Genomic DNA, 21,047 nt, shown 5'->3' with positions numbered 1-21,047 from the left:
AGAACTTTCACCTCTACATTCTAGATTTCTTTTTAGGTGGCTCCAGCACCCTATGGTAGAGATGGGAAACTGAGCTGTCTGAAACCAAACTAAATCTCCTTGCTTACAGGCTTATATATGCCCATCAATCAAAGGGTGGCCCTACAGTCCTTCAACAAATGCAGGGAATCAGTGTGGACTCGAGTAAGTTATGACCACAACAAGGGAGGTCCTCTACAGTGTTTTAGACTTCATGTGGAAATCTTGAAGACTGCAGCCACAACACTGGACACAGAACTACAGCTGTGAAGTCAGAGTAGGCTGCTGTGTCGCAGAACCAAGAGACGCTCACAAAGATGTCCTTGCAAGAAGCTGTCCCACTGTCATGAGAGCCTGAAGATGTTCCCTCTGCTCTTGCAGGTGGTGTTCAATAAAGGAATTAAATTTTGAATAGTTAATGTGGTTATGTTTTGTCAAAATCGCCTGGCAATTAGCAATTTTGTATTGCAGGGTGGCAGACAACTAACTTTTGCAACCGAAGTCTTTGCACTTTTGATCTTTATCATTTGGGACAGCTTGCGAATGGTGTTGCCTGTTGTAGTCATTTGCTGAATCCACAGCTAAGGAATTTGGGACAGAATGGGAAGATATGGCTAGTGGTTCAGACTAATGTAGTACTGTGTCTGTTCTCTCAGCTGTTCAGGGAGTCAGTATTGGGGGGGTGGGGGTGGGGGGGCTGTCTACCAAATTGTCTTGGCAGTATCTAACAAAACTTGGTTTACTGGAAGGGCTACTTGTGCTGAAGATGGCGTGTGAAAAACACCCAGCAATTTGTGCTGAGTCTCCTGTGATCCTTCGAATGGGATATGAAGAGAATCTGCTACTCTTGATATCAACTCCTAAAATTATTATAACCAGTCTACATTAAGATGTGATCCTAAAAAGGGCTCAGCTAGAGATGCATATAATTTTGCTATATATTTTGGATGAAGAAAAAAAAAGTTATGTTCAATATTTTTTACTTTTAATCATTTAAAATATGTCCAGATTTTCTGTTCAGCTATAACACTTCTGAAACAAATATTTTACAGCATTAAAATAAGATGCTACTGAATGCCCATGTCTCATTTTTTACATGAAGCAAAGGCAGCTAACGTCAGCAGCTTCTATGAAAGATGTATTTACTTTTCATTCTACTGTAATTTTTATGAATCACTGTATTACTCCTACAATGTATCATTTCCAGCGCATGCTGTATTGATATTTCTACGAGGAAACATGTTTGCTCGTATACAACTCTAGATAAAATGACTTTTTTTTGGTACTAGCACTGAGGTTCCCCCCCCCCCGCCCCATTTGTAAAATACAGACATGGCCACTAGATGGCTTGAAAACATGACTTTCAATGCAATTTAGAATTTTACCACTAGATGGTAGCTACAGATCATAAACTGATTCTGAACACTAGCTTGACAGTAAAAGCTTATGTTTGGTTCTCGCTCAGCTGGGCTAAAACAAGCGTAGATAATGAATGATCCCTTTGCTGTTTTACACAACTAAAACTAAAAGCAGAAAGTCTGGTTTTAGGGGATCTTTGGTTTCAAAAATCACAACTTAATGCTGGAAACTACAGTCAGTCATAAGGTCTGTCTACACCGCACACTCCTTTCAGCAGCGTGAAGAGCACATGCACTACACAAACCCTACCAATAGCAGGGCAGGTAAGGACACATCTGAACCCTACTTGCTCAAGCAGCGTCTCCACATCAACACTATTTTTAGCAGTGTAGTTTCCCCTCTGCTCAAACAGCTCCCCACTGCCAAGCCTTTCCTTGCTACCACCCCTTGCCAGGGCCTTTCACAGAAGCATGTAGCTCCACAGTGCAGTGTGGACACTACCTACTTTTCACTGTGGTGTGTACCAAAACATACCCTACATACCACTGCCAGCGATGTGCAGTGTAGACATAGCAACAGAAAATGAGTTATGTCCCTGTTAGGGCAAGCCACAAGAAAATGTACTGTAGGGAATAAGTCAGAATTATCTAGTTTTACATACAGTAACTCCTCACTTAACATAGTTATGTTCCTGAAAAATGCGACTTTATGCGAAATCATGTTAAGTGAATCCAATTTCCCCATAAGAATTAATTTAAATAGGGGGGTTAGTTCCAGGGAAATTTTTTTCACCAGACAAAAGACATTATATACATATACAGTATACGTTTTAAACGAACAGTTTAATACTGTACACAGCAATGAATGATTGTAATGCTTAATTGAGGTGGTGAAGTAAGAATGTGGACTATTTCCCAGGGAATGCTTTACTGCTAAATGATGAACTAGCACTCGGCTGAGCCCTCAAGGGTTAATATGCTGCTGTTAATGTAGCCTCACAGTCTACAAGGCAGCATGGACTGAGGCAGGAGGGAGGAAACACAACAGATGCAGGGCAGTAGCTGCAAACACTTCCCTGCAAAAACTGAACATGATGATAAGCCCATGCTATCCACTCCCTCCTTCTGACAGCACGTGCAAGGCTGCACAGGTGCTGACTTTCCAAAGTGCTGGGGGGCGCATGCATATGAGAGAGAGAGAGAAAGAAAGATGTGCATTGCTCCTTTAAGTATGCTGACCCCACTTCAAGTATGTTGCTCTTTTAAGCAGATCAGCCAGTTCAGATAGGCAGCAACAGCTTCGAGCAAGCTCCCTCCTTTCTGTCCCTGAGCTCTGTCCCCCTCCTCTGGTTTGTGGAGAGGGGGTATGGAGTGGGGGGGCAGGAGCAGGGGGGACATCCTGATATCAGCACCCCTCCCCCAGCAAGCAGGAAGCTCCCGGGAACAGCTCCAAGGCAGAGGGCAGGGCAGGAGCAGCACAGCGGAAAGAGGGACAGCTGAACTGCTGCTGGGCAGCTGCCAAGCCACATACCTTACAGGGAATTTAGGGGAGCAGGTGGGGGGAGGGGCTGCTGGCCCCCTCTGGATCTAATCCCCACCAGGAGGGGCTGCTCTTCCAGAGAATTCTGCAAGCAGTGGACAAAGCAGGCAGCATTGTGCAACTTTAAACGAGCTTGTTCCCTAATAGATCAGCAATGTAACAACAAAACGACATTAACCAGGACAATGTTAAGTGAGGAGTTACTGTACCCCAAGGAATGGGGACAATCCTCCAAGCTCCTACAGATCTCACCTTCTGGAAAGTGTTTGGTTTTTATTTCCATGCTGAAGTACCCCTTTCGTTATTTCACCCCATTCCTCTTTAACATAACCACTTGCAGAACTTTAAATCATTTCCTTCTTCGGGTTGGTGTTTAAACCCAAGCGCTGGCGCCGCAGCTCCCATTGGCTGGGAACCACAGCCAGTGGGAGTTTGGGGGTGGTGCCTGCAGGCAGAAGCAGTCACAGAGCCGCCTAGCCATGCCTCTGACCTAGGAGCAGCAGGGACAGGTTGCTGCTTACGGGGAGCTGCCCAAGGTAAGCACCACCCGGATCCAACACCCTGCACCCGCTCCCGTTCCCCCTCCCACATCCAACCTCCCTCCCTCCTAGTTAACTGGAATTTTTCCACTTACCAGCACCCCCATTCCCATAACATGCCAGATAAAGCTTTTACTGTATATCTGATAGAAAAGAAATGGTGCACAGCACACAGTTTCAGTGAATGTAAGTGCTAAGGCAGTGTTGGTGGCAATCCAAAGATTATCTGGAGGCAGAGTGCTTTACGTTATTAAACTGATTTATTGTAATTTAAAAAGTTATATTTTACATACCTAAGTTAGTTCAACCTGAAAAAAATTAATACTATGTAGGTCTGAACAAATCCCTCCATAGCTATTTAATCCAGTAGGTCGCCCATATAAGTGTATTACAGGTAGATTTTCAGATAGAATCATAGAATATCAGGGTTTGAAGGGACCTCAGGAGGTCATCTTGTCCAACCCCCTGTTCAAAGCAGGGCCAATTCCCAACTAAATCATCCCAGACAGGGCTTTGTCAAGCCTGACCTTAAAAACTTCTAAGAAAGGAGATTCCACCACCTCCCTAGGTAACGCATTCCATTGTTTCACCACCCTCCTAGTGAAAAAGTTTTTCCTAATATCCAACCTAAACCTCCCCCACTGCAACTTGAGACCATCACTCCTCTTTCTGTCATCTGCTACCACTGACAACAGTCTCGATCCATCCTCTTTGGAACCCCCTCTCAGGTAGTTGAAAGCAGCTATCAAATCCCCCCTCATTCTCCTCTTCCGCAGACTAAACAATCCCAGTTCCCTCAGCCTCTCCTCATAAATCATGTGTTCCAGTCCCCTAATCATTTTTGTTGCCCTCCACTGGATGTTTTCCAATTTTTCTACATCCTTCTTGTACTGTGGGGCCCAAAATTGGACACAGTACTCCAGATGAGGCCTCACCAATGTCAAATAGAGGGGAACAATCACGTCCCTTGATCTGCTGGCAATGCCCCTACTTATACATCCCAAAATGCCATTGGCCTTTTTGGCAACAAGGGAACGGCGTTGACTCATATCCAGCTTCTCGTCCACTGTAACCCCTAGGTCCTTCTCTGCAGAACTGCTGCCAAGCCATTCGGTCCCTAGTCTATAGCGGTGCATGGGATTCTTCCGTCCTAAGCGCAGGATTCTGCACTTCTCCTTGTTGAACCTCATCAGATTTCTTTTGTCCCAATCCTCTAATTTGTCTCGGGCCCTCTGTATCCTATCCCTGCCCTCCAGCATATCTACCTCTCCTCCCAGTTTAGTGTCATCTGCAAACTTGCTGAGGGTGCAATCCACGCCATCCTCCAGATCTTTTAAGAAGAGTAATTAATCACATTTCTGCCATCCAGATTTTTTAATTCAAGTTAGCAGTTCTGCAGCTGTTAGAACTTTATGATGCGGTCCACCATATAATCTTGATATTTCTGAGGTTATCAACTGAGGATTTGTTCAGACCTATCTGCGATAGGTGTAAGTTAGTTTTAACACCATTCTCAGAAGTGACTGAAAAAAACACAACATACTTGCTTTTTCTGAGTAACAGGTACTGTTTTACATCTGTATATAAGTAAAAAGATTCCATTTGTTACAGTGTGTTCATGCAGTTTACTGTGGCTATCTTTCATAGTCTGCTGTTCCAATGGAAATCTAAATTATACACCTCAAAGATCTGGGATGTAAAAATAACTCACTGAAAAATGCCAACATGAAGATGCCATCATTGCCAACTCTAAGTTGATCTGCATCACTGAAGTCATCCCGAGGTGGATATTCTTCTTCCTGGATTTATAGGTTGGAGAAGTTTTAGTGAAGGAAAGTTAACTTTAGGCTTATGCATTGTCTTGTAGATTTAAACTGTTAATTGTGTTTTTAAAAACGTCAGACTGCCATTTGTTGACAGATCTACATAAATGAACCTCAAAAGAACAAAATACTATTAAATCTATTAAGCTACAGAAAAATGAAGTTTATTGTTTTACTATGATAAAGCCCAGTTATCAGTGAAACTCAAATGAACTTTGGAGAAAGAAACTGGAACATGTACATAGGAAATAATAATATTCAATTTAAATTGAGCTACAGACCATTATTTGAGACAAAAAATTATGTTCAACACCGAGCAGAAAAAAAATCCATCCTCAATGTAATTCCACTGTCTTCAGTAGTTAAGTTATACCATGGATGAATTTAGCCCAATGTATTTTAACATACCCTATTCATGTACTCACTATAAACAGAAGAAAATAATTTCAGTGTACTTGTCAACCAAATATGTAGACATAATAGCTAATATCCATTTTCACTGTTTGTGCCATTTATCCTCATATATCACGTAATTATTTTCTTCCAACTTGAGAGGATATCACTAAGTTGCCACGGAATTCACATTCTGTATGTTGACTAATATTTACCATATTAGAAATCCTTGACTTACTAAAGTTCAAGGGATCACCACATTTTCAGAACCACAAAATTCACTGAGGTTTCTGGTTTTGTTTGTTGGTGTTGTTTTTTGTTTAAGTAAAATGTCATCTTTCATCACAACATACTTTATAAACCATACACAAGGATGTCTACTGTAGAGACATTTTAAAATAATTCCCATAGCTGTGACCACCATTTTAGCTCCTTATTTCCAAACAGTTTTTATGTAACGACAGTTCAATCACATTTAAATACCGCAGAAGACTGGATTTTAAGGGTCTATTGGAAGCCTCAGATCCCAGCACTAGCAATAAGTTTGTATTTGTACAGGTTGTGTGACCTACAAAAATCTAAGACATAATACGTATTAAGATATTTATTTATATACTAGAAGCAAGAAACTATTTTAATTCATCTTTTTAAAGTGAAATCTTCATATAGTTTTCAGTTGTTGGGATAGAAGGGGGACAACTGACAGAACATTTTACACTACCAAAGTAGCTAAACTAAGGTAAGTTCCATCTTTTAAGCTTCTAAATTTAAGTACCTGGAAAAAGAAAAATCAGTTTAATATAGCACACAGTGAAGTACCTAGTTTCTTAAGAAGCTAAACTTTCTTTTTGCGGATATAGACTAACACAGCTGCTACTCTGAAACCTGTCAGTTTATTTTCTAACTTCTTTAAGAAGTCAAGTCACATACAAGGAGACACCTACAAGATAATGATCCACAAAATTCATGTTAAAACACTGAAATCCCTAATCCTTGCTTTGTTTTAATGATTTAAATGTCTCTTCTCAATCTTTGATTTTGATAAGAGATAAAATGTATACACAGTTTGGCATATGTCTTAGAACTGTAGGTGTAATGATACAGTAAGAAAAAAATATTCATTTAATTTGATAATTATTAATGTACATGGCAAAACTGCAAAGTTGTAACTGAATAAAAGAACAGTACACAACAGTCCTCTTTAAAGTACAGAAAATATACATATTTTAAAGTCACTTCATGTAACTTTGGGCACCCAAACACTGACCCTTTCACTGTTATTTGATCTTATTCCAGGTCCAATCTCAAATGCTAAACTAGAAACAGCAACTTTCACACAATAAAATTCTTGTCCATACACGTGAAATCTGTATTATCTGGTTAGAGGAATTTTAATAGAAGGTTTGAAAATGAGTATTTAAGATTTGTACTTAAGGCTAAGTGAATAAAAAGTGATGCAAAGCTAAAAATAATGATGCAGTTGTTTAACAGTGGCAAGACAAGCTTCCTCTAGCTGAAAATAGCATAATGGTCAGGAGAGAAAATATAAATTCCTGTAGCTTCTTAAAGAGTCTCTCCCCCCACCCATCAGCCCGAATATTATTTTAGTTCATCTACATTAAGGGGAAAACAGACATTAATACCAAACTAGCAAAATTAATTTGCTTATTTACTGTTCTTATCTACAGCAAAATATAAACTTATCAATTTTACAAATGAAGTAATATTTCAGAGGGTATGATCTCCTTCCTTTGAAGTTTTTAAGATCAGGCTTGACAAAGCCCCGGCTGGGATGATTTAGTTGGGAATTGGTGCTGCTTTGAGCAGGGGGTTGGACTAGATGACCTCTTGAGGTCCCTTCCAACCCTGATATTCTGTGATCAAAAATACTTCCCGGATGCTGTTCTAACCTTTGCTTTGTATCTTCCATGATATCTAAAACACACTTTTTTTTTTTAAAAGTGTTTTAAATTAACATTATGTGATCTATAGATGAGACATCTGACTAATGCATCTCCTGTTAACAGAGGGTTGGGTGCACTCATTTTTACCCGGTAAGTTTTATTACAAAAAGGAAGGACAGACAACTGGGACACATTTGCAAAAGGTGGTAGTCTTCAACGTGCACAATGGCCACTAAAAAGAAAAGGAGTACTTGTGGCACCTTAGAGACTAACCAATTTGAGTATGAGCTTTCGTGAGCTACAGCTCACTTCAATGGCCTCCTAATGGCCACTAAGTGCCCAAAGCCATTTTTTAAAATTCATGGTAAAAAAAACCCCTCGGCGCAGAAAAATCACTCTGCTTTGAAAACATAGCTTGGAAAATTAGGCACCCTAGAGAACTTAGGCAGAATGTAGCATCTCTGTAAATGCCAAATAGGCTCACCATTTAGGCACAAGCCCTAGGGGCCTGTGTGCATCTTTCGGCACCTATATAGCGTTGAACGTTTAGCCCAACTGCTGATATAGCTTTAAAAAAAAAAAAAAAAGTCATGTTATTGAAGTTACATTACATAAAAGTTTTCATACAATGTGCACATTTCTCAAATTCATGTGCCAAAGTTTACTTTCTCAGTCTTTGATGGCACAAAATAGAATTCTTCTTTATTTCAATCAAAAATGTTACCCAAATCAGACGTCAAGAATTATAAAACCAGTTGGAGAACGTTTCAATCTCTCTGGTCACTTGATTACAGAACTAAATATGGCAATTCTTCAACAAAAAAACTTCAAAAACAGACTCCAACAAGAGACTGCTGAATTGGAATTAATTTGCAAACTGGACACCATTAAATTAGGCTTGAATAAAGACTGGGAGTGGATATGTCATTACACAAAGCAAAACTATTTCCCCGTGTTTATTCCCCCGACCCCTCACTATTCCTCACATGTTCTTGTCAACTGCTGGAAATGGCCAACCTTGATTATCACTACAAAAAGTTTTTTTCCCTCTCCTGCTGGTAATAGCTCACCTTACCTGATCACTCTCCTTATAGTGTGCATGGCAACACCCATTGTTTCATGTTGTCTGTGTACATAAAATCTCCCCACTGTATTTTCCACTGCATGCATCCGATGAAGTGAGCTGTAGTTCACGAAAGCTTATGCTCAAATAAATTGGTTAGTCTCTAAGGTGCCACAGGTATTCCTTTTCTTTTAATGTTGCTTTAGTTATTTATTTTTTGAAAAGGTGGAAAGAGAATCACATTCTTCATTATTTAACCATAGTGCACCATGGTGTATCTACATAGATGTTGCGATGCTGCACCCCATAACGCTTTATGGGAATATTCTTATGAATGTATATACGACATAAAACACATTCCAGTTATGCTACATATGCCACACAACATCTCTGTAAAGGTTATGAGCTACTGAATATATTCATTCTATTTGTATGCATGCATTATTTTTGTACTTGAAGTTATGAATACTGGCTATGTACTTGTTTAATTTTAAGTAGCCTCAGTGAAGCAGTTGGTCAGTTTCCTGAGAAAAGACTATTCTCAGTAAGTGCCCAATCAAGAAACACTTAAGCTAAGAATGAACTTGGAGACGCCAATCCACATCTAAACTTTCCCAGGAATGTAGCCTGGCTAGTGAGGAACTCAGTCATGCATAGACATGTGACTTGCCCAGGTGACTCCAAAACTCCATCTTGGAGCTGAATTCTGGATAGGAGAGAGGAAGGGGTCTCCATCCACAAGAGAAAGTCTATTTAAGCCCCTGGGAGACCCCTCCATTTTGTCTTCAGCTGGCTCAATAGATCTTTTGGGGGTGGAGAGGCTACCTGGAAGAAACTGGAACAAAGGACAGTAACCACAGGGATGTGAGTGATTGCTGGACCCAGACTAGAAGGAGGCTAGTCAGTAAAAGAAACTTCTTGGAAATCTCACCCTCAGAGATGTTCATCTGTAGTCATTTTCTACAGTACTAAGTTTAGATTTGTGGGTTTTATTTTATTTTGCTTGGTAATTCACTTTGTTCTGTCTGTTATTACCTGGAACCACTTAAATCCTACTTTTTGTATTTAATAAAAATCACATTTTACTTATTAATTAACCCAGAGTATGTATTAAATACCTGAGGGGGCGGGGAGGGGGAGAGCACGGACACCAACAGCTGTGCATCGCTCTCTATATCACTGTTATACAGGGCAAACAATTTATGAGTTTACCCTTTATAAACTTTATACAGGGTAAAAAACTGATTTATTGGGGGTTTGGACACTTTGGGAGCTGGGTACGTGAGTGTTGGAGACAGGAACACTTCTTAAGCTGTTTTCAGTTTAGCCTGCAACTTGTGGGAGACCTGGGTCTGTGTTTGTAGCAGGCTAGCGTGTCTGGGTTGAACCAGGCAGGGTTCTCAAGTCTCAAGCTGCTAGGGAAAACGGGCTCAGAGGCAGTCCCAGCACATCAGATAGCAATTCTCAAGGGGGTTTCTGTGATCCAACCCGTCACAGATGCATTACAACTTTTTGAACAGCAAAAAGTATTTGCTAATATTTTTATATACAAACATAAGAACAGCCATACCGGGTCAGACCAAAGATCCATCTAGCCCAGTATCCTGTCTTCCGACAATGGCCAATGTCAGATGCCCCAGAGGAAATGAACGGAACAGGTAATCAGAGGTGATCTATTCCTTGTCGCTGATTCCCAGCTTCTGGCAAACAGGCTAGGAACACCATCCCTGCCCATCCTGGCTAATAGCCATTGATGGACCTATCATTCATAAAGTTATCTAGTTCTTTTTTGAACCCTGTTATAGTCTTGGCCTTCACAACATCCTTTGGCAAAAAGTTTTACAGGTTGACTGTGCGTTGTGTGAAGAAATACTTCCTTTTGTTTGTTTTAAACCTGCTGCCAATTAATTTCATTTGGTGACCCCTAGTTCTTATGTTATGAGAAGGAGTAAGTAACATTTCATTATTTACTTTCTTCACACCAGTCATGATTTTGTAGACCTCCATCATATCCCCCTTAGCCATCTCGTTTCCAAGCTGAAAAGTCCCAGTTTCATTACTCTCTCCTAATACGCAAGCCAATCCATACCCCTAATCATTTTGGTTGCTCTTTTCTGAAACTTTTCCAATTACAATATATCTTTGAGATCAGGCAACCACATCTGCATGCAGTAGTCAAGATGTGGATGTACCATGGATTTATATAAAGGCAATATGATATTTTCTATCTTAATATCTATCCCTTTCTTAATGATGCCCAACATTCCGTTAGCTTTTTTGACTGCCCTGCACACTGAGTGGATGTTTTCAGAGAACTATTCACAATGACTCCAAGGTATCTTTCTTGAGTGATAACAGCTAATTTAGACCCACCATTTTATATGTATAGTTGGGATTCTGTTTTCCAATGTGAATTACTTTTCCTTTATAAACAATGAGTTTTATCTGCCGTTTTGTTTCCCAGTCACCTAGTTTTGAGAGATCCTTTTGTAGCTCTTCGCAGTCTGCCGGGGACTTCATTATTTTGAGTAGTTTTGCATTATCTGCAAATTTTGCCACTTCACTGTTTACCCCTTTTTCCAGGTCATTTATGATTCTGTTGAATAGGACTGGTCCCAGTACAGACCCCTGTGGGACACTACTATTTGACTCTCTCCATTCTGAAAACTGACCATTTATTCCTACCCTTTGTTTCCTGTCTTTTAACCAGTTACCAATCCATGAGAGGACCTTCCCTCTTATCTTAATTAAATGATAAAGTTCTGTGTAGATCCATGAAAGCATTATAAACTCAGATTTCTGTTATCTTTACATGTCTAGGTCCCACATATGAATGGAAAGCTACACACTGAAATCAAGATCTTTCCTGGGGAATCCGAGTGCAGAAATTGACATAATTCTAATAATTTTCATCTATTTTGTAAAATTTGAGGGCTCTTATTGTATGAATAGTGCAATTCAAGAGCAGGCTGTACTAACAGTGTCATAACATTTTCATATTAAATTCTGATAACCTTGAAAATAATGCAATTGGGCACTTTTATACTAATCTTAGAACAAGATGTTATAGCTGCATGTAAAATTTAAGTAACCCCAGATTATACAAGCCATCTGGCAGCATAAGGTTTTATAATCATAGAAATGACAGATTGAAGACACCTTTCAGGCCAGTAGTCATGCCTCCACTAATACAGGTTTGCCCTGGACATAAAATCTTGGTTTGTATAGTTTTGTTTTAGATGTTTCAGTCTTTCTGCAAAAGTAAATACCCCCAGCCTCTTACTGGTGTTTTTAATGGGGTCTCTGAATTTAATTTTTTGGTCATGTGGTGACCTGAACTGAATCCCAATTATTGCTTAATATCTTTTCATAAATTTTTTTTTTCAAATACGTGGAAACTGCTATGAACGCATAATGTTGATTCAACAACATTCTATAAAAATTAAAGACATGTCTCTGCTTCCCAACTGTAAACTCCTGATGTCTTTTGCGCTCTAAACAAAAGCTTTAATTCACTTAACCCCTTTTATTGTACAGTTCATATAGTGGATTATGCCGCCCGAAAGATTCATACACATTTTTTGTAACTGTTACAGATCTTATGATATACTTGTGCCTATACAACTGATTTGGTTTCTAAGACCAGAACTAAAGGATTGCAACATTTAAGGAGGTAAAAATACATTAACTATCTGGATAAGTATCACGAATACGATAGCATATCCTCTACACAAAAAGGCACTAACTTTCCAGCATCTTCAATTTTAGTGGCACCTCTTATTGCCACTATGAATAAGGTTTTACCATCAGCTCCATTGTGAATGTTTTTCAGGGGTTTATAACTTTCTTGTACCTGAAACCTGGAAGGTAGGGTCTACCCTGAGAAAAACTGGTCAGTCAATTAAGAAAGCTGATTCTTAAGGAACCCGTTTGACAGTTAGCTGGTGCAGTTCTATACAAACGCAAATGGTTTTCACAATATTTTTTTTTAATTGGATTTATAATCCCCTGAAAAAAGGGTTGACGTACATATTAGCAGAATTCAAATATAGATTCTAAAATGGCACGTATTTAGCAGATGCAACAATTCTGAGACTTCAATAAGATAATTCTGAAGTGGGTAAGGGAACCCATCATTATTTACCAGCAGGAAAATTCACAGCAATGTCTCAACTAAATAGAACTGTACCATACCTCTGGTGGACTGAGGAATATTTCATCAAACAGACTCCTAGACTCCCTAAACTGGCCGTGCTAAGCATGTAAAACAAACATAAGACAAAAGAACTAAAGAACAGTGTTAAGAGAACGTTATTACAGACAAACAAACCATTTAATTATTTTAAATATTCTGTTTTCACTTAAATGACTTTTAAAATGTCACTTAGATTCTAACTGCACTTTCCCGGTTTTCATTAGACATTTAAACTCTACACTTTCAAAAGGAATGAATTAGCGAGGGGAAACTTGGGGGTGGAGAGGGCGGAATACCACACATATACCAATATTACACACAAAAAACGCAACATGAAAAAACAGTAAGGTTGAAAAGTCAAGCACTCAAAAGTTAGGAAATACCATAATTAAGGTTGCCAGGGCAACATTATTACCCTTAACACTCTAAAAAGATCAAAAATATTTGTTTCAATTTATCTATTTTTTGTCAGCAATAAAAAGCAACATACTTCTGTGACTTAAGTTACCTCTTTGCTACTAACAGAAATCATTCATAATATCACAGCACTATCCCAGGAATTGGAATTGTTAACTCAGTGAATCTGCATCTTCCCCTCCCTCCAGATATGTACTAGCTATAGAGTCAAAATCTAACCAAGAATGTGGCTTTTTAAAGTGTTTAGCAAACAGCTGTACTTCAAAGAAATGCTCTACAGTTCTATAGCACTTCACATCTTCAGAATGTCTTGCAAATATCTAACTAAATTTTAAAAGCTATTTAGCATCCAAAAGACATCACTTGATAACAATGATTATTAAAAAAAGGTTGAAGTGTGGGCCTAAATGCTTTTTAAACACTACTTTAGAGTACTGTACATTATCAAAATCAACTTCGTTTACAGATTCTCCAAAAGATTTTTACAGAGATATTTCACTTACTCTTTGGGCAGCTTCTGCTGCAGCAGCTGCCATTGCTGCAGCTTTGGCTTTCTCTGCTTCATCATAAGTAGGAAGAGAGGTAGCTACACTATATGGAGGTGGTACAGGGTAAAATTCATTAGGTGTTTCTGTTAAAAACAAAAAATGAGATTCATGTTTTGTATCCCAGAAAAATATCAACAAGAACAATAGACTACAGCAATCTTAAAAAACGCACACTAAAGTAACAGCAAGCCTGGTGACATTTAAACTGTCCAGTCATAAATTTCAGTCTCTTTGTTCTAGAGCAACTTGACCTATAAGTGCTTACAGACATTGTGAGAAGTTTTTTCGTTTATTTTATTTTTTAATGAACAGGAAAGAGTGAATCACAATTTAAAGATGCCTACTGCTGCAACTCAAAACTAGTTAATTTAAAGTTTGACCTAGATACTGCAAAAGGGCGAAGAGGTTTGGAACTAAGATTACATTCTGCTGAAAAGCAAATGCAAGCATTCATCAGATACAATAATTTGCATATGAGTGGGTGAGAGAAGGGTGCAAAGAAACATCCTAAAAGAAGAGTTTCAGGTTCTTAGTGTTTAAAAAAAAAAAATGAACTGAGGCCTATCCTGGTCATGTCACATCTCATCAACTGCAGAGCGCTGTTGCAAACTGCAGCTGGTCTACTGAGGCAAGACAATTGCTTGTTCTTGGAATGGCTCAATTTTGCCAATTTAGTATGTAAAGTATTGCTTTTGAAAAAGTAACGTGAACAACAAATTTCGTTTTATGACATTTTATTTATATACCAAATGCACAAATTATTAATACATTGCAAAACCAAGCAATATTAACAAGTGTCTAGTACTTGGCTTCCCATCAGCATATAACAGGATTCTGCAGCTGATTAAATGATGCCAGCAGAGGTGCTTCTCTTGCAAATACTTCATATGCGTGAACATTTATTCATGGTAGTCACATGGGAAATGTATGCACTGTGGCCTTGATCCTACACACCCGCGGACTATTCTGAATAAGAGCCAAAGAAGGACTGTGGAATTAAAGTACACAGAACTTCAAAAAAAAAAAAAAAAAAGAAGGACTATCTTGAGCTAATAATTTGCTACTTGCAGAGTCTGGTAATTTGGGCAGTCAGCACAATTCTAAAAAGTTGCCTGGGTTTTGGTTAAAACTCACACAAAAAAGAGAAACATACATCTGTGGGTCACCTTTAATCAGATAACAGTAAGCGGGGGGGGAGGGGGGAGGGAGTTTGCATCATACGCCCCCAAATCAGTAGCTGACTCATGATCTTTGTACTTCTCCAACAGTAATACTACCTAGAGCTGTTATATAATAAAGGGAAAATACCTGAGGCTGCAGCTGCTTCTACAGCAATACTACAATAAGGTGGAGGAGAAACATCTGCTTCAGATAAAGCTGCTGGTTGAGAATTTTGTGCAGTCTCTGTCGAAGTGGATGGCTCTTCAACAGTTGACTCTGGAGGATCATCTTCATTGTGAAGCTTAAAAAAAACCCGCCAACACAAAAATTTCAAAACACATTCAGGGAATACTTTATGTACAAGTACAAGTTATTGACATTAACCTCTTCAGATGTTACCAAAGAATAGAAATTTAGCACTATTTTTAGGTTAGTGGAATAATTTAAAACTTCTGCTAATAAATTCAGGGACTAAGCTAATATACCCAACAGTTAAGATTTAATAGACACAAGAGACTTTATCCAAGTACTTCTAACAGCAACCTTTCTTAAGCAATCACTTCAAAAGCACATCAAAGTGTTCAGTACAATTCCATTCTATTTTAAAACCTCCTCTGCTATCAAACTGATTTCTGATGCTTAAAATGGGCTTCACTAAAGTGCAAAGTGTTTTCTTAAAAGAGCATTGAAGATTCTAAACCACAAGTGGGCAAACTATGGCCCGTGGGCCACATCCAGCCCATGGGACTGTCCTGCCCGGCCCTCGAGCTCCCGGCTTGGGAGGCTAGCCCCCTGCCCCTCCCCCACAGCCTCAGCTTGCCATGCCAGCTGTACTGTGGGCAGTGGGGCTGTGAGCTCCTGCTATGCAGCACCAGCATGGTTGCAAGAGCCACCAGGGTGTAGTGTATTAAATTGCTCCCCATAGGAATGTGCTACTTACTAAGCACCAGGACTGGCAGCAGTAAGTAGTACACAGTAAGCATCACATTCTTATGGGGAGCAATTTAATACACCACACCTCCCCAAACACCCTGGCCCTCCACCCCCATCCGCCCCTCCCACTTCCTGCCCCCTGACTGCTCCCCTCAGAACCCCCAACCCATCCAACCCCCCCACCCCGCTCCCTGTCCTCTGACTGCCTCCTCCCAGGACCCCCCACCCCAACCTGGACCCCACCCCCTATCCAACCCTCCCTACTCCCTGTCCCCAGACTGCCCCGACCCCTATCTACACCCCATCCCCGACAGGCCCCCCGGGATTCCCACACCTATCCAACTGCCCCTGTTCCCTGTCCCGACTGCCCCCCAGAACCCTCTGCCCCTTATCCAACCCTCCCGCTCCCCACCCCCTTACCGTGCCGCTCAGAGCACCAGGACCTGCAGCTGTAAGTAGTACACCATAAGTAGCACATTCCTCAGGGAGCAATTTAATACACTACACCCGGCCCTCCATACAGTTTCGGAACCCCGATGTGGCCTACATGCCAAAAACACCCTATTCCAGGGATTCTCAAACTTTTGTACTGGTGACCCCTTTCACATAGCAAGCCTCTGAGTGTGACCCCCGTATAAATTAAGAACACTTATATATTTAAACACCAATATAAATGCTGGAGGCAAAGTGGGGTTTGCGGTGGAGGCTGACAGCTCGCGGCTCCTGAGGGCTCCCGACCCCAAGTTTGAGAACCGCTGCCCTATTCGGTTTATCTCATTATTTGAAGCCATGCGTATTCTGTTTTATGGTCTTCTCAACTCAAATTCTGCGACAGCCTATATTAAAGCCCCTGCCTCTACCAATAATCTCTTTCCCACATACATTTACAGTAATCAGTTATGGTATTGCAGGGTTTATTTTTTAAACTTTGTGTTTTAGAGCTATTTTACAGTGAAGTATACAAGTAAACATGATCTATAGGAGAAGAATTTGGGTAGGCAAGTATACGGATTTAAAAGGAAAAACAAAACAAAAAACAAAACAAAACCTTATTTGGCCATGATGCTGTACTAACACCCTTAAGTAGAGAAAATCCTTGCGGTTATTTGAGCCAAAAACAAATATCCTTCAGAAAACGAAAATCCAATCTAACAAATTCAACAGAAAAGAGCACAAAACTATGGCAAGGAGGAAGTACTGGTATTAGGAGGGCTAAAAGATTTGAAGAGCAAAAAGCTAAAAAGATAAAACATATGAAATTAAGCATAAGACGACTAGTGGTTTCTTTGGATTAACTGAATTAAGGAAGATAAAGATAAAGATAAATTATTTCTTTACATCAACCTTCACTGTAAGAGATATTGGTGAGATACCTATCTCAATCTTACTCTGATTAAGAAAGATAAAGTGCTATTGGAGACTGGTATGCCAAAGAGGAGATTGTTGAATAAATTTGGTGAGGGATAACAAAGTCCGCAAACAGACAGCGAACATGTGGAGGAACTTTAAAAATAAAACAGATCACCTAATATGCCAGAGAGGACTGAAAAGTTGTAAATATTGTTCCAGTGCCTATCTTTTTTTCAAAAGGTACTAGGAGATATTGTGGGAATTACAGACCAATAAAACTTAGTTCCATTGCAGATACGTTGTTTGAAAAGACAGTTACCAAGTAATTATAAAACACCTTGAGAAAAATGATTTTTAGGACAAGATAGCATGGTTTCTGTAAAGAAAAAACGTTTCTCTATGATCCATTAGAAATCTTTAAATGTTTCACAAAATAGCAGATCAAATATAGTTTATTTGGACTTTCAAAAAAGTCTTGGTTAAGAATCCCGCACAAGATGTTACTCAAGGAACTATGTATGCATCAGATGACAAGTAAAAATATCATGAATTAGGAAGTGGGTAAAACAGAAAATCAGTAGGAATAAGTGATCAACTTTCATTATGACAAAGGGTTAATACTGGGGTACCACAAGGATATATTCCGGGACCAGTAGTATCTTATTACTGATCCAGACAAGTGGATGAATGAACATTAATGTGAAAAATACACAGATGACACAAAATTATTTAGCTTAGTGAAGACTACAGAAAACTCTACAGAACTTCAGGACGACCCAACAATTTAGGCATAAAAGTCAATCAGGACTATCAAGGCAAAGTGGAACAAAAAAAACAGACTGCACTAATGCAAATGGCGGGGTTCTGAATTAACTATAACTCTTCAGAAGAAACATTTGGGTGTTTTATTGGAGACAGCTCAAGTGTTGGGATGCATGAGGAATAGGGATGGGGAATACAGGAAATATGTTTTATAGAAGCTGATTGTACACCTTCATTTGGAATACTCTCTGCAGTTCTGTCTACCCTATCTCAAAAAGGAACAAAAACAGAAGAGATCCAAAGAAAGGTGGCAAAGGAGACAAGGAAAAACTCCCATATGAAGAGATTGAAAAAAGACTGCAGCCGTTCAGTGTAGTGAGGAAGCATAATAGGAGGTACACAAAATAATTCTTGTCTCATTCAACACATTTAACTTCTCTTGTATTACAAAAACAAGGGGTCATTCTAGGAAATTGAAAAACAAGTTATATAAGGCAACACTTAAATAAGCAATGCCAATGGAACTCATTGCCACAAGATATGATGGAGACCAGAGCTTAGTATGATTAAAAAGATCAGCCAGTTATACTAGACAGAAAAATCAGAAGGGATATAACTACACCCGCCCCCATGTTCCAAGACATGAACCAATCATTAACTGTTGAGGATTAGGAAGAAGTCTACAGGTTTTCCCATGATCCTTGACCACAGGATTTGTTGGGCCTTCTCTGAAGCACATGATGCTATCATTGGCAGACACAGTATCCTCCTGGACTAAATGATCTGACATGGTATATCAATTGCTCTGTCAGCTAAGTCACTACATTCTGAGAAGTTGACATTTAATAGTAACATTTTCAAAAAAATACATTGGAATACTGCTTTAAAACAGTAATCTGATTTATGCCATTCCATTAAGAGGAAACAGATTTTGTTTATTTTTGCCATCATAACAAGCGAATTGCTGCCAAGCAGTTATGAAGACTTTCTGTGCTAACCATTGTGTGTCAAGGAGTCTCCTAAGACTAACTGACCAACTTGAAGAACACTCTCAGTTACCAGTGCATTTTAAGTACAGGTTTCGAACAGTGGTATATTCCTTTTTTCATGTCTACAATCTTCTGTTAGTTAAAGGCAGCAGATAATAGAATATCTTTTTGTTTTCCTAACCTTAATTCAGTTTGCCGTCTCCAGTACAAAACAATCTGCTTGACAGCAGTTAACTGACATTCTATGGCAGGTCACACACTTATCAAGATAGCGTGCCGACTGTACAAAGATTTACTGTTAAAGCAGAGCATGCCTCTATTAGCGGGTTTAGATTCCCCTTGAATTGTTTATGCATGACTATATGCTGCCTGATTTCCCATCCCCCTATCAAAGCTGCCACACGCTGCATGCTCAGGAGGCATCAATGGTCATGTTACATGAACTAAATACTTTGGATTTCTAAACTGATCTTGAGTTAGGTATAAATGATTCTTCTGAAATCAAAGGTTCAGAGACATATGGAGATCACTGGAGAACAAAACAGTCCAAATCATTCATTTCTATCACACAATGTTTACATATAGAATAGTTTCTTTTTTCTGAAAAATTATAAGTTACGTTATAAAGAATTTGTACTTCAGACAACTTAAAATTATCAGCCATACTCAATTCCAGGACAGGCTGTTTTCAGTGGCAGAATCTGCAATTCATTCTGTTCTTTTCGATCTTTTAGGATGAAAGGCACTATATACAAAATTCATGATAGAACCATTACCTGCGATTCTCACACTTCACTTCTGATTACCATAACCATGTGCCTTCAAAAAGACAACACCACATCTCCTTCTATCGTTTATTCCCTAACTGAAGTACTCATTTTCTACTTGTGACACATCATTTCCACAGCAACCAGATGTGATGTCAAATGCTTTATGACTTCAAATATAACATTGAACACACAATATGGCATCTGCTTACTCCTGCAAAAGTCTTCAGAGTGCGGGGGGGTGAAGGAAGAAAAGGAAATGGCTGGCTGCAGGTGGCCTGCTTCCCCCCACCCCCATTATATTTCTAAATCTAAATTCAAACCAAAAATCTATATCGTATACTGTCTGTAACTTTCATTTTACCTTCAGAAGGTTTTGTGTGTTTTGCATAAATCTCATTACTTGCGTAAGCTGAGTCTGCCTCTCCTCTGTTGTAATGCTGACTGATTGCTGAAAGAACAACAACGCAGTTGAATAAGGATCTCATTCAAATATGTCAAATTCTCAACTTGTTGAGATAGGGGTGATATTTTGCAGATCTCTTTAAGCACAGTTACATCCCATGACAGCCAAAAATGCAAAGTAACTACACAAAAGAATTGGACATATCCTGTGACACATACGGCCCAGTTCATCCCTGTTGTTACTTCACTAGAGCTGGTAGTTACTACAGAGATGAATTTCCATCATTGACATTTATTGGTTTCCAGTCAGTTAACATACTTTGGCTATCTTCATAACAAATCATGCAGCCATACAGGATGTGGTTGTCACTTGTCAACCCTTTCCTCAAACTATCTGCTGCTTATGCGATTTCAAACATTTTGCTGTAGTCATAATGTAATGTTGTATTTTACCACCTTTTCTAATCTCATGGAGTAGTGGCTTAAAATTGGATTGGCCATCTGTTGGTGCATTTGGGCCATAATGAACTACTAAATACAAACAATTACAAATAAAATATCCTATTACACTAGATAAATTTTATCCTAAGGGATACTGTGCCATATACCAGTACCAATGACCTTCACATAGGAAACGCTTTATAAGAAATAATTCTCTTTCAAGACAGTCACCACAAAACAGTCTTTCCGAGAGTCTTTTTGGGATCTTTGGTCTAGCAGACAAAGGTTTAATAAGATCTAATAGCTGGAAGTTGAAGCTACATAAATTGAGACTAGAAATAAGGTGTACATTTTTAACAGTGAGGACAGTTAACCACAAACAATTTACCGATTCTCTATCACTGGCCACTTTTAAGTCAAGAATGGATTTGTTTTCTAGAG

General features: G+C 39.2%; 1 protein-coding gene across 5 annotated transcripts in view; it reads right to left on the bottom strand.

The window, feature by feature from the left end:
• The window catches only part of NDFIP2 (Nedd4 family interacting protein 2), a 65,959-nt gene that overhangs the window by 25,040 nt on the left and 19,872 nt on the right, over window positions 1-21,047 (bottom strand). For 3 of the 5 annotated variants that reach the window (XR_012159337.2, XM_073347439.2, XM_073347428.2), the window contains exons 2-6: window positions 20,125-20,211; window positions 15,107-15,260; window positions 13,754-13,881; window positions 12,833-12,892; window positions 5,167-5,254 (exon numbers count right to left, since the gene is read on the bottom strand). Coding sequence is in view for 4 of the 5 variants with exons in the window: in XM_073347439.2 (XP_073203540.1) it covers window positions 5,167-5,254; window positions 12,833-12,892; window positions 13,754-13,881; window positions 15,107-15,260; window positions 20,125-20,211 (517 nt within the window). In the remaining variant the exon portion in view is untranslated. The remainder of the gene's footprint in view (window positions 1-5,166; window positions 5,255-12,832; window positions 12,893-13,753; window positions 13,882-15,106; window positions 15,261-20,124; window positions 20,212-21,047) is intronic. The other 2 variants (XM_073347451.2, XM_073347460.2) reach the window with 2 other exon arrangements.

This window comes from Lepidochelys kempii, chromosome 1 (genome assembly GCF_965140285.1).
Source record: "Lepidochelys kempii isolate rLepKem1 chromosome 1, rLepKem1.hap1, whole genome shotgun sequence".
NCBI lineage: Eukaryota > Metazoa > Chordata > Testudines > Cheloniidae > Lepidochelys > Lepidochelys kempii.
Note: the sequence above shows the minus strand (reverse complement) of the source record. Positions and strands in the feature narration are given on the sequence as shown.